The sequence below is a fragment of the Engraulis encrasicolus genome, chromosome 13 (genome assembly GCF_034702125.1).
Source record: "Engraulis encrasicolus isolate BLACKSEA-1 chromosome 13, IST_EnEncr_1.0, whole genome shotgun sequence".
Lineage (NCBI taxonomy): Eukaryota > Metazoa > Chordata > Actinopteri > Clupeiformes > Engraulidae > Engraulis > Engraulis encrasicolus.
In genome coordinates this window covers 22,055,341-22,069,576 of record NC_085869.1, presented here as the reverse complement: position 1 = coordinate 22,069,576, position 14,236 = coordinate 22,055,341, and the positions used below count along the sequence as shown (strand labels likewise).

At 42.5% G+C, this 14,236-nt stretch overlaps 1 protein-coding gene across 5 annotated transcripts in view; it reads right to left on the bottom strand.

The window, feature by feature from the left end:
• tns1b (tensin 1b) overlaps positions 1-6,592 on the bottom strand; it is a 320,407-nt gene extending 313,815 nt beyond the window's left edge. For all 5 annotated transcript variants that reach the window (XM_063213457.1, XM_063213461.1, XM_063213462.1 and 2 more), the window contains exon 1: positions 6,296-6,592. In XM_063213457.1, coding sequence (XP_063069527.1) covers positions 6,296-6,400 — 105 coding nt within the window. In that variant the 5' untranslated portion in view covers positions 6,401-6,592. The remainder of the gene's footprint in view (positions 1-6,295) is intronic.
• Between the last annotated feature and the right edge of the window lie 7,644 nt (positions 6,593-14,236).

Below are 14,236 nucleotides of genomic sequence, written 5' to 3'. Positions count from 1 at the left end.
GTGTTATAATCTGGTACATTAACGTGTATATATACTGTATGTTCATTAATGTGCAATGTCCTGAAAAAATAAAGTAAAGTAAATAAGATGTTTGTACAACTACTCAACCACTCCAAGAAGTCAACAGTCGCATGCAAACCTTCCAAAAAGCACACCAATTTAGACCTACCAACATCCAGTGGTGTAAAGAGTATATTGCAAATGACTGAAAACTCAAGGCAGAGCTGGTGTATAAAATATATATGATGTAAACCACAAAGGATCTGAGAATATACACACAGTCCCTAATTAAATACATCAGATGAGGTGACAGAACATATCTGGGCTTTAACTAAACCTATACTTTACTTTCTTCGCGTTGCATCATGCAGTTAGTCATTAGGGACCAAAATGGCCATCGTCTGTCCACACGTCTAAATGCCAGGATCAAGTGCCGATGAGAGGTTCTAAACATAAACATGCGGCATCCACTACCATTGCCAACAACTAGGGGTGTAACGATATCGAACCGAACCGACGTACGGTACCGAAAAGACCTGTCCCGAATCGAACAGTGCTGTACCGAGTACCGAAAGGTTGAGTAAAAGGCTACTCTGTTCATGTTTTTACATTGTGCTGCTACTACATGCAGAGGTTCATGCAGAACCCTGAGAGAGAATGCAAGAAAAAACAGGTGTAGAGGCTTGGTCTTTGCGAAACCTTGAGGAGAAAGAACTATTTCTTACACTGATGAAATCTCCGACCCAAAGTAGCAGGTTGAATGCATTTCCTTTTTTTTCGTTTGAATTTTGACAATATTTTGGTGAAATTAACAACGTGCTGAGGAGGAAAATGGTTTTCTACTTTGTTCCCATATACTGTACCGAAAATGTACCGAACCGTGACCCCGAAAACCGAGGTACGTACCGAACTGTGATTTTTGTGTACCATCACACCCCTACCAACAACTATCATCTCAAACACAACGTCACAAACAGTCTGGCCCTGCCGTGGCTCAATCGGCTGGGCACTTGACTGCTACACCGGCGAACCGGGTTCAATTCCGGCCAAAGGTCATTTGCCAAGTCCTATCTGTCTCTCTCTCACCACTGATTTCCTGTCTCACTCTACTGTCCTGTCAAGAATAGGGGTGTAAATCGCAGCCTTCATGACAATTCGATACGGTATCGATTTCTTAAATCTGGGATTCGTTTTTTTTTCGATACTTAAGAATTCCCCACGATATGATGCGATTCGGTTCGATTCGATTTTTTCCAATTACTTTTCCACTACTATTGTGTTATGGAGCTAGGGCATTGCACAGGGGCCAGCGATTCGATTCTTTTCGATTCTTAAGAATGCCCCAGGATACGATGCGATTCGATTAAATTGCCAGCTGATACTTCCGATACATCGATTTTTTCGATTTTATTTTCGATTTCGATTTTATTTACATCCCTAGTCAAGAATAAAGACAAAAAGCCCCATAAAAAACATCTACGTAAATGCAAGGCTCAAGTGCCGATGAGACGTCCAAAACATAAATGACTGATGAAGTCGAAATGTAATCCAGCCATGATGAAATAATAATAAAAAAAGGATTTAAGTGTGCGGACACCTCACTCCGAAAATTACAGTCAGTCTTTGTCCAGAACCTTTTCCTGGGATTCCTCGTCACCTTCAACAACAGCATCTCAAACACAAAAACACAAACAGTCTGAATGAAAAGAGTAATAAATACAGAGGCCATCAGCAGTTTGCTTGGGGTTTTTTTTCAATCGCCTCACAAACATTACAGGCTGACACACCTCCTCAGTGTGAGATGGCAGTTTCCACTACTATTGCCAATGACAGGATCTCACATACACGCAAACACACTGCCTTGACTACTTGCTACAGTACAGTAACTACCTGGAACAGGTTGCTGTGGCCTCCCTCTGCCTCAGTCTGTCTGCCTCACTCACTCTCACACTAGCTCGTAAATCCCCTGGAATTCCCCCCCTCTGTCCGACGTCTTTTACTCCATAACACACCCTCTCCCCATGCCTAGCACCAAAACAACAACACCACCACCACCACCACCACCCCTACACACACACACACACACACACACACACACACACACACACACACACACACACACACACACACACACACACACACACACACACACACACACACACTTACACTCATATTTTACACACAAAGACACGCACATGCATGCATATGCATGCACACTGTACACATGTGGACACGCACACACACACATACACACACACACATCGCATCAAATCTCCCTCTGTGTCTCCATCATCCATCTGGCTCCCACCCCTGCAGAGAGGGCGAGGAGAGGGGATTTGGGCACTGTTGGCAAAGGGCTGCCATGCTGCTTTGATTGATGAGGCAGGGCAAAACATGTGTAGGAGGGCAGTGAGGCAGGTATGCAGAGAGTGAATACACACAAAAACACATGCAGTATACAGTACTACACACACGAGGTCTTGAATGGAGTTTTCCTTTTTGTCTCAGAAGAACACAGTGTTCCACAAACTGATTAAGCTTGGAACAGGCCGGCAGATTAAATTAAAACAAGTTGTGTTAATGTAACTCATGTTTATCTATATAGATTATCCAGCTTATTTTATCTGTATTATGTGTAAAACATGTGCATTACCAAATACGTATACTTTTCACACAATTCTACTTTGGAATTCTGCAACTCCAGTGGATCACCTATTCCATTTACTTGTATCTTTTTTTCTATTACAAAAGCTCTCCAAGGGGCTGTCCCTTTCAGTGCAAAACAAGCTGTTATAAATCATAATTGGATTACTATAATAAAGGCGTTATTAGAATAATAACAGGCTTGCGGTTCTTGGTGATAAGTACAGCTTGTCTGAAATGTGCCGGCATGTGATATGTCAAAACGAAAATTGACCGGGAGGGACAACTCAAACAACGGCGCGAACTTTGAGCTCATGCTTCACGGAAGCCTGTCAAATACCTAACTTCACATCAAAGTTACATGTCTGTGGCCTCATTCCTCACACTGACACATGGTCTCCCCCCTCCCCCCTCCTCCTCCTTTTGGACATGTGGGTTTTTGGGCTCTGAGGGATTATCACCCTTTGCGATCTCCATTAGACCCCGTCACCACAACAGCAGAGGCATCTGACAGATGACCACCAGAGCACATCACTTTTCTTGACCAGCGCTAGAGCAGCCGGGGGGGTAATTAAAGAACAGGTCTGTCTGACGTCTTTATTGGGGGGGGGGCGCAACCAAGGTGGGTGCCTGCTGTGCTAGAGTGTGCACAATGGGGGAAACACACACACACACACACACACACACACACACACACACCTCAAACATCCTTACACAAAAAAGCCTGACAAAAAACAGGGATGAACTCGAGGAAAAACACTCTTCCGGAGTCCAAAGAGAAAGAGTCTACAGAATAAGAGACTTTACCAGCACAGATAATTTCATATAAACTAACTACATCCAATGGCAATAAAGTTGTGCACAATGCACCTTGGAGTCATTTTTCATGGTTGGTTTCAGCCCACTATTATATGGTGGTAGGCCTACATCTTGATGCTATTAAACTAACAGCACCATGGTCCTAGTCAGGTGGTGGGAGACTGGCCCCAGTCTCCAAACTGTTCTCTAATGCAATGCTGATTGGTTTAACAACAGGAAACCGCACGGCATTAGGGCAGCCAAGGTCTCATGAGTGTTTATTGGTTCTGTCTGAGTCCGCTCAACCACCAAGAGGGATGCATACACTCCGTCTTAGACACAGTGAGTTCCCTCATTGTGAGACCAGACAATGTGATGTGCTATAGCGTAGCCTCAGGTATTAAGCAATGAATACATACGTAGGTGCATGTGACTATACAGGAACAATCTGTATGGACTTTTCTTTTGTACATGAAACATTCTGTTTACTAAGTACACATACAACAGATATCGAATTGGCTTTTGGAAGGGGAAAAACAATAAAATCAGAGATCAGTTGAAACCCCACTAAAGTGGGCTGGGCTGTCCATCTTGTTTCCCTTAACAGATATGAGAGATGGTTATCACCGCACAGGTCTTCAGCCACATTCCTCTTGGATGGCAATATAGTCCCATGCACAGAGGCCACAAAGCCCACCCTGTTCCTTCAAGCACCACTGCCACCACTCCTCAAACACCACCACCCACCCACACCCACATACACATACACAAACACACACACACACACACACACACACGCGCGCGCGCGCGCGCGCACGCACGCACACACACACACACACACACACACACACACACACACACACACACACACACACACACACACACACACCCTAAATGAGCACCACCCCCCATCCATAAGCTTCAGACCACCCGGCCCAAGTTCTTCTCATACAGACATCACCAGTCAGTCAGTAATACCTGTCAAAGTAAAAAGTTATAGAAAAGCTAAGGGCTACCACCTGGACATATCCTGGTCGTTGCATTGATTAGAGGCAATGTAGGCCTACAGCTTCAATAGCAATGTAATCTAGCCACATCAAATATGTCATTAGGCTACACAGTTCAATTTCCTTGATGGTGAGCCTACTGTTCTATCACTTGTAGGTTTAGCTTAGGTTTTATGTAAACATTCGTCCCGAAATCGATCCTCAAATCACTGTTTGCTGGCTCAGTGTACAATTCTCATCTTTTAACGCAAGAATAGGCAAAATGTATGAGATGACAGGACAAAGGTGAAAATAGCCTAGAACAGGCTGCGTATTACTAATCAATATATGCTTCTTAATTACTCAGCATTGGTAGTAAATTAACATACTGGCCGTCCTTCTGCATGCGTAAATGTCCACCATCCCCTAATGTTGTCGGTAGGCTATTTATTTGAGGAAAGGAACACGTGCAAACTCAGCTTGTCTTTGTAGGCGCAGGTAAACAAATTCCTTAGCCCTCAACTTCCCACTGCCTTCTTCTTCCTTGTTTCATCCATTGTCAAGTGCACTGACACAAGTCAAGGGCATTTCGCGCGTCGTAAAATAACTGCACTTGACCGCGCATTGAAGTGACCACATAGCAGAGGCGATTCCTCTTTGAGTACAAGGGAGGCGCCGCCTCCTGTCCAAAATCACGGAGAAATAGTATGTAAACTAATGCTTTACACGACTTAATATCATTGCTATTTCAGACCCAGCTCCATAGATGCATGTGCTCAATTTAGAGATTAAACCAATCTGTAATAAGATCCCGAAGCTCGCACGAGTTTTTTTTTCCGCTCATGACAACGCAAGCGAGTCGAGTCTCAATGGACTTCAATGGCATGTGGGATTGTGCGCTTTTTCAATGGCAAAATGCTAAACGGTCATTGGCTATTGCCGTGAAATTTTTTTAATTTTGAGACTGAGCCTCACTGGGAGTGAATGGAGAAGAGAGAGGAGGGGGGAGGGACCGGAGACTGGAGCTCCGACTTGTGATTGGGTGAACCCCGTGTCAGTAGGCTACAGTAGTTGATTTCATTTCGAAATGCGGATATGTTATTAATTTGACTGAGAAGTTTCGTCGTGATAACCAGTGGGGAAGCTATTCATTGCGTTGTACTCCAGTTTTGTGTACATATTCTTGTAAACCTAGTGTTGCGAATAAAGTCTTAATAGTGGCACGTCCTTATCCTTTTTAATCTCCCAATTCAAAAGTTGAGGTTGCCTACTTTTCGTTATTGCTAGCTTGCAAGAAAGCTAGAGAGCTATGCAAAATGAAATGCCAAGCATTGTGGATTAAATTCTGGCGAATTCCAGTCGTCCTTATGAGGAGAAAATGAATATCAAGGAGCAGAGCAGAGCACTGCCTAATATTGACTTGGTGAAAAAGGTAGGGAAGAACAAACTTTTCTTTTGAGCTTTCGTGGTGTCTGATCAACTGGTTAACTGCCAAGTCCCGTGAGTGGCGAGTCCTTTCCTACTGTGCTGTTAAGCCGTGCACCCAGTAATGAACAAAGACAACGAAGGCAAACTCAATCACATCATTATGTGGCGGAGGTAGGCCTAATGAATAATAATAATAATAAAAACATTTCCCTATGAATAGGCTACAAGGGGGATAATGATTAATGATTAACAAATTTGTTTCAACAAGAGTCCTTCAGTGTGTGAGGGCAGGCCATATGTGACAGGACCAATATAAGGTGTGTGTCAAAATTGACCCCCCCCCCTTTTTTTTTGCGTTCTGGACATATTGTAATTGAACAGCCTCCCCTGTTTGACAGACTACCAGCCGCCACTGCCACATAGGTAGGCGGCTTACATACCTTGGATAAAAGTTTTCTTTCTTCCTTCTTCTTTTCCACATGTTGGTCCAAAGGCATCTGAAGGAACTCGTCTTCGCAACAGATAAAGCTCACTGTGCATCCCATCCAGGCAAGTTCAGATAAAACATCCAATAACCCATTCAAAAATAAAGAACCTAAAACTGTGTTGCCCGCCTCAAGTCCGCGATGAGGAGGGAAAGCCGCAAATCTGAAATCGCGACCGTTTCTCTGCTACAGGTAAACTTGTAGAAGTTGCCGCTCGAGTTATCACAGTTGGGATTTCAGCATCGGGTGTACGTTCTGCACATCAACTGGAACCGACATTTTAATGGGGTTTCTCTCATATCTCTCGACCATTGCCAAAACTGATATCCTCTTTTCCTGTTGGCTTCATGCATAATTTTTCACATTCAGTCGCCCTCCCGCTGTTCAGGAAGGGGAAGGAATCGAGAATGGGGCAAGAAGAAGTTGGGATATGTGTGTGTGTAACTCAACTCTCTCACTCGCACTCGCACACACCCTCCCTCTCCCTTCTTGAACGCAGCATGTTTCTGGTGCACTTCACTTCACTAGAGTTCACACAGACGCGCGTGAACACAGAAAATCCTGGCGAAAAATATCTCCTTTGGTTTTTGATAGTAAATCATATATTACAACATGAACATACGTGCATCAAATAAGCTACAGGGGTCGCTCATGAACTCATTTATATTCAGTGACTCAGTGTTACCTGCAAATATTTCACTAGTAAGTTACATACTGATTCTGACTCCCAGTCCAGGAGGGAGCAAAACATTCCTTTTAAGCCCTTTACACAACTTGTGGGTGCTTAGTGCTTTTTTACCGGCAGTTCAGAAAATTTAAAGAGCTTTGCATTTAGATAACAGCCCCTTATCTTGTCAGATAGAACAGCCCACCCCATAAAGTTTCAGACTTCTGTCACACAATGTTAAACTTTCCCCCCTCTACATCAAAGGTCATCACCCCTGAGTTGACTGCTGTGTGGGTGTTTCTTTGAAACATGGTGTGAAATTTCCAACACGCGGAAAGTAAGTGTCCCATAGCCTCGAATGATGGGCAACAGTGTCCGCATCTGTGCCTGCATAATATGCAGAGAGGTTTTACCTTGAGGAATAAACTGGAATGCAGTGTCATGTGGCTTTTATTAAGTGTGACACATGGGCTCGGTGTTGGGCAGGGGTTTGCAATATCATTATCTTAATAGTTACATAACAAGAGCACTGTTCTTCTCAACAAAGCAACTACTGTGTTTTGTCTGGCCATAATTGTTTGTGGAAAGAAGCATAATGTCAGTACACATTGTGAAGTGTCATTTCAAGCACAAAGGCAAGTGTTATTGTCTTAATTAATTAGTCAACTCAGTAGTTAATTGTCTTCAACTGCCAGATAAGTAACGTATTAAATATAATTCTCTTTCATTGCACATGTTTATTGTATTTTATTCATAACTTTATTACAACAAAGGGTTCATTATTTTAGGCCCAACAGTATTTCACACTTTCTCACACCAATCTTGTTGTTGACTACTTTGAAGTAGTCTATTCACAGGACGAATCTGACATGGTTTATGGTGATTAGCCCAGACAACAAGGCCTGATAAGAATGTCATAAATCATGAGTTCCTTCCTCCAGGAACTGCTGCGTTCTGTTCTGACCCAGCTTGTGGTGAACTGAGTGTACTGCTTCCAGCAGGGGTTTAACAATATTGTATCGAACCAAGAAATTATGATGCACAGTCACGATACTGTGTATCGCGATACAAGGAGCCAATATCGTGATACGCCCTTTTAACGTTTTGATACCCATCAGCTCAGAAAACAACCACATGATATAGTGCTTCCAAGCATCATCATTATTATATAGAAACTTTTTTTAAATTATCTGTAGCCACTTGTAACCTATTCTACCTATAAACTATCATAGTTTTTATTCATGAAGTTTATAATGTTGGCAAATGTGAAATAGTGGGGTGTATCGAACCGTAGGTCATGAATCGTGATACGAAACGAATCGTGAGTTGAGTGTATGTTACAGCCCTAGTTTCCAGGGAGTGGTCCTCCAGCCCACTCTCTGATCAAAATAAACATATCTGCTCGACACGTCATTTGGACAATGGTTGCTTTGAAACAGATGCATCTACAAGAGAGAAATTCAGACAGCTTGAGTTGCTTGAGCCCCTTTTTCTGCGATTGTGTAATCTTTAGTGGGTGTCGGATACGTATGAGGTTTTTTAGATGTCCATGATACAGTGTGTCGTAAACAAAGGACGAGTCAACCGCCAGATGGGGTTTCTCAAAGCTGTGTTATTGTTAAAGGAGAAACGCCTATTCCTTTAAGAGCCCAGCTATCGCTCCTGACCTGACCATCTCTACTTCTGCAGGATGGGGGAAAAAACGTGCTGTTTTACAACCACTTTGAATCTCAACACAACACACCGACCAGCCAAGCTGACTGGCCGAGGGATGGGCTCAGCCAAAAAAAGGCCCAGCAAAGGCCCAGGAATTTAAGACCAGCCCCACAGTCCCCCACCCCACCCACTACAATATGATAGTTTACTTTTTATATATTTAAATCAGGGCTTTGAACCGTTATTTTTTTCCAAGCGTTCCATTCCGAACAGAAACGGAATTATAACGTTTCCGGTTATGAGTTCCACCAATAAATTGACGTTCCCGAACCGGTTAGAACCAAAAATATTGTTCCCGGAACGGTTAATTTCGTTCCTGTCAGCTGATTACTCCCCATAGGCCTAACTGACGTTAACCAAGAAAGACGGAAGTGCAAATGAGTCAGCCGACATTCAAAACTGTTTATTCAAGCGGATGAAAAGAATATCCTCCAGAATTTTGTCATTCAGGGACGACCTACAGTAAGCGGAGAAACAGAGAATAAACCTCAATGATGAAAATGTGCGCTCCACGCTGACTTGGGTCACGGGGAGCACTATGATGGACATTGTGAGTTTGTGCATATTTGAAGCAGCCATGGATGCCCAATAACGCCGAACATTGTCGGTGCGCTTTACACGCGCTTCCCTGCAATGTCTTACAATAATGCAATGCAAACTCTGTCCTTTTGTATGACAGTGGTTTCTCTTAATTAAGATGTGGAGTGAAGACTTTGTAATCTACAGCTCTCTCTCCATTCAGTCAGAGAATGTCTGATGTCACACAGGACGTGAACCTCAGCCGTCATGGTAACGTGCGCAGGAAAATAATGACTTTTTTTTTTAGTTTGAGGAACAGTATTAACCGGTATTAACCGGTTACCATTATTTTTAAATAAGTGTTCCCGTTCCAGAACATAAAAAATAATAACGTTTCCGGTTTCGTTTCTGTTCCCTGTAAAATACAAAAAGTTCCTGGTTTTCGTTTTCGTTCCTTGAACCGGTTCGAAGCCCTGCATTAAATATACAATACAATACAATACAATACAATACAATACAATACAATACAATACAATACAATACAATACAATACAATACAATACAACATGCACTTATATAGCACATCACAACTATTCAAAGCACTTGAGATGCACCAATGGGCCACCTCATCTTGATTGTGGTCTGGTCTGGGGATGTGTTTTGTTTTAAATCATTGGCCGGCCCTGCCGTGGCCTAAAGGTAGGGCACTAGATGACTACTCGGGCGACCCAGGTTTGATTCCGGCCCGGGTCAGTTGCCAATCCTCCCCCATCTCCCTCTCCCACTCACTTCCTGTCACCATCTCCAACTGTCCTAGCAAAAAAAAAAAAAACTTAAAATGTATATATTTTAAAAATCATTGGCCCCTGGCCCTGAGGATTGTCTGCCCAGTGGGAAAGCGCCTTATATGTCAGATTACCTGTCCAGTCGTCGACTGAAGATGCTTCCCAGGAATATCCCCTCTACCACTGTCAGACATCTGTCAGTGTACACTCGCTGGGTAATCTGGCAATGGCCGAGTTGAGAGAAAGCATCTGTGAAGGCCCTGATAAGGATCGTGGGACAGCGTGTAGGCCAGACCCCGTGTACCCACAGCATCTCTGCCATCACTCCAACATCATCACCATCATCAAGTCCCTCTAATTTGTCCTTCACCCTCAGATGTTGATCTTTTCTTATTTGTGAACAAGGGATGGATTTATATGCATTGACCCCACGTGAATTCCAAGTACATTGTGCTATAGGGTCAATGTGGTCCTCAGAGATTTGTACTGCAGGGCACATCACATAGCCTATAGGCAATTCAGTTTGCTTCATCGTGTAATCAAAAGCAGGCAGAAGGACTATTTTCTTGTGGGTTTAAGTGTATAATTCAACATAAAAAGAAAATGTCTGTGAGAGGTAAAACACACAAAGACTTGAGTTGTAGCTGTATTTGCATTCAGCCTCGTGCAACGGTTTTGAATTTGCCATTCATCAACAAGCACTTCGAAAACCAACAAAGTCCAAAGGCATTCATGAACTGATCATGTAGTACATTTCATTCTCTCTGTGTGGCGACGGCTTCTAAATCTTTTCCTGAAAAATAAATACTGCTGTGGGTTGGATTAAAGAGTGCATATGGCATAAACACTCCCACATACAGTACAGTACAAAGCAACTTATGTTCTTGTTCGCGTCCTGCCTCCCCAGTTTGATTCAAATGTCAAAAATCGAGTCTCACAAATAGACGAGGAAATGACACCAGTCTGTAATGATTCTGTTTACAAAGTAAACACTAAGAGGGGTCAGGAGAGAAGGCGGCCTTTGTTCAGTGTGTTCGCCATTTCGATTCCCACCCAAGGGAAAAAAGAGGTTTTTTTATGCTTTCGAGGTTATAGTGCACTGAGTTGTATAGCGTAGCCACCACATGATATATACTTGTAGCCTATGTATGGTATATATAGCTGTCCTCATGTAATTAGATGAATACATGATTATAGACATCTCTTAAGTTGTACATTATTTCTCTCTCACACTCCTCAGTCTAATTGTCTTACGTAAGATTCTGTTGATGTTGTTGTGGCCACGCCAGAGAGAGTAGAGAGAGAGAGGTTCCATTGGCCCATTGTTTCCGGGTTCTATTATTGCAAGGGGCAGGGGTGGGGGATCCCCCTTTAGGCAGACCGGAACCTGGTCATGTTAGGTGCCCATAGCAACCTATTACAATTACATATCTCTATATACTTAAAGAATCTCTGGCCACGCTGCATTGTTGACAGTCGACTCGGTACAGACTGAACAGGAGCAAGCAGAGATGGCTTCCTGGCCCCCATCCCAATGCTAGATGCCTAGATGCCACCCACAGGCGACCCAAAACACTGCAGGTGACCATACAGACAGACCAGGATGATTGCAGTCATTGTAATACCTGACCCCAATCCATCACTGGGGGCAGGTAAACAGTGCTGCACTGTGCAGATAATTATATGTGCATCATTGGCATGGACTGGAGAAATGAAGTATTCAACAGACCAGCTGTTCTTTCAGGAAATCCTATTTGGTCATTCACAGGTTATTTTCACCCTATATTGGTATAATCCCAATTCCCAGCTAGGGGATAAAATTTCAACCACAACAGTGACAGGAACAAATATAGGAATGTACAGGATATTGAAAGCCATAATTAACATTTATTTAGCGCTTGATGGAAAAGTCTTTCTATGAAGTAGCAGCTCAAGACACAAACCTAAAAGAAATGAAACTGTAACAATTCTTCATTGTAATGTTGCTATTTTTGAGCCCTGAAGTTCACACAAATAATGATGCTGCTTCGGGTCCATTCTAGAAGCTTCATTGTCTTCCTCTGGGTACAGCCAGGGCTGGACTGGAGGAGAAACAGGCCCCGGGCACTTGGATTGGATTAAAGGGGCCCCTCATAATTAGAGGCGCAGAACTGACTGATTTTTTTTTTCTTTTCTTTAACATTTCTGGAAATAGGGGGCCACGAGAGTACAAGGCCCACCGGGAAATGGCTGCTATGTCAGATGGCCAGTCCAGCTTTGGGTACAGCTCAGATTGATCTCAGCAGAATGGTTTGGAGCATTGCTCTGCTGCCATTGTCAGGGCTGGACTGGTAATCTGGCATACAGGGCATTTCACTGGCCCACAGTTTAGAAGGGCGACCAGCCTTATGGTCCATCTTCACTTATAAACAGTGGACTGAGCCATTCAGAAATAGCACAAGATCAGCCCTCTGTTGGGATCATAAACTGACTAATTCTCTTCTCCTTGCTAAATACAAAATATTAACACAATACGTGCTCATGTAATTATCTTCTGATCACTGTGAATGGTTTATTACTTTACTTTTATCATTTTATTTTCTTCTCATTTTGAAGATACGGCAGATAAAATGTACAGTCATATAAAGGCTGTATAACTTGATGTGTACCATACATAAAAGCCAAGCAATCATAACAACAAAATTAGCTGAACAACTCTGAACATTGTAGTGGCAGGCATTTTTTCTGTAAAGCCTTACTATGCCTTATGGCTGACGGACTCAGCTCGCTTTGTATGGGGTTGTGTGGTGCTGCAGATGTTTCTGAGGTGGATATGTGAATACAAATGACTGCAGTGACCTGTAGAGAGCACTGTTGACCATCTACTGGGCCGTATGTGACCAAACGTTTGGACAATGACACAGAAGTCTGTGTTTCACAAACCATGCCACTTAATTTTGTTGTGGAAGTTAGACATAGCTTTACATTCACTTTTGTTCCAAGTGTTCAAATGCATATTTCCTTTCAATGCAAACAGTAAAGTTTTTTTTACATATTTTCCCAGCCGTTACTCATGTTAGTGTCATGTATAAACTGTTAACTACAGTAGTACACATAATTTAACTACAGCAAGTAGAGTCATTTTTGCAGCTAAAAATGGCTATTTTCGGAAATTCAAAATGGCGGACCATGGAGAAGATCCCCCTTTTCTGAAAATTGCAATTTTTCCAGTCATAATGAATACTTAGAATTTGATGGTGGTGGTAAGTATTCGTGAAAAAGGTAACATTAGTGAATGGGCAGCATGAATTCTGGAAATAAACAACTAAAAATCTCACACAGTGTCCCTTTAAGAAGGAATCCATTTTTTTATGTGACACTATTGACTCTTGCCAAAAAATGTGGTGGAATGGTCAAATCTTTTGTTCATAGTGATAGTCATAGCTTCTAGTTCTATTACTAGTAGTATTTACTACCTGGTCCATACATACTGTGGGTATTTTTCCCCACATCTCACAAAAGAAATAGAAACCATATTTGATTGCATGAAGCATGAAGGTGAAAGTCTGATCCACCATTCTGAGGACGCATTTTGAGGAGGCCCTTCACAACAGGAAGCGGGCACTGATGTCACCACCATTATTTCACAAATACTGTAGCTACGTGACGCACATGATGAATGTGATGAATGGGCATTTTGGTGTTAGTCACCAAAGAGCCCAACAATAATGTTTACAGCCATGGACAGCATAAAAAGTGATGTTAGCACAAAGCAAGGTCAAAGTAGTCTTCAAACTCATGGCAAGCATTGGTGATGCAGAAGGAACTGAAATCTAGAGCCTGTAACCACGTACTGCAGATTGCACAAACTATGGTCTAGGGCTGGGGAGATTAATCGACTAATCGTGACGAATCGACTTTAAAAATTAGTCGACATGAATTTTCATAGTCGACTAATTGTTTCATTTAATTCAATCCTTTTTTCACTTACTTTACTAATGCTTTATTACTTTATCGAAACCTAAAATTGCCCAGCACCTATGAATTGGACGTTGCATCTCGGAGTAAATAAGCTACTATCATGATTTAAAGCTCATTGTGAGCTCAGGGACCTAATTTTAACGGTTTCTTTCTTTTTTTCCAAATTTCCTTGAAGATTAAAGTGCTAGAGAACTTGAAAAATTAATCGTTTGACTAATCGACAATTCGAAAAAATAGTTGATAGATTAA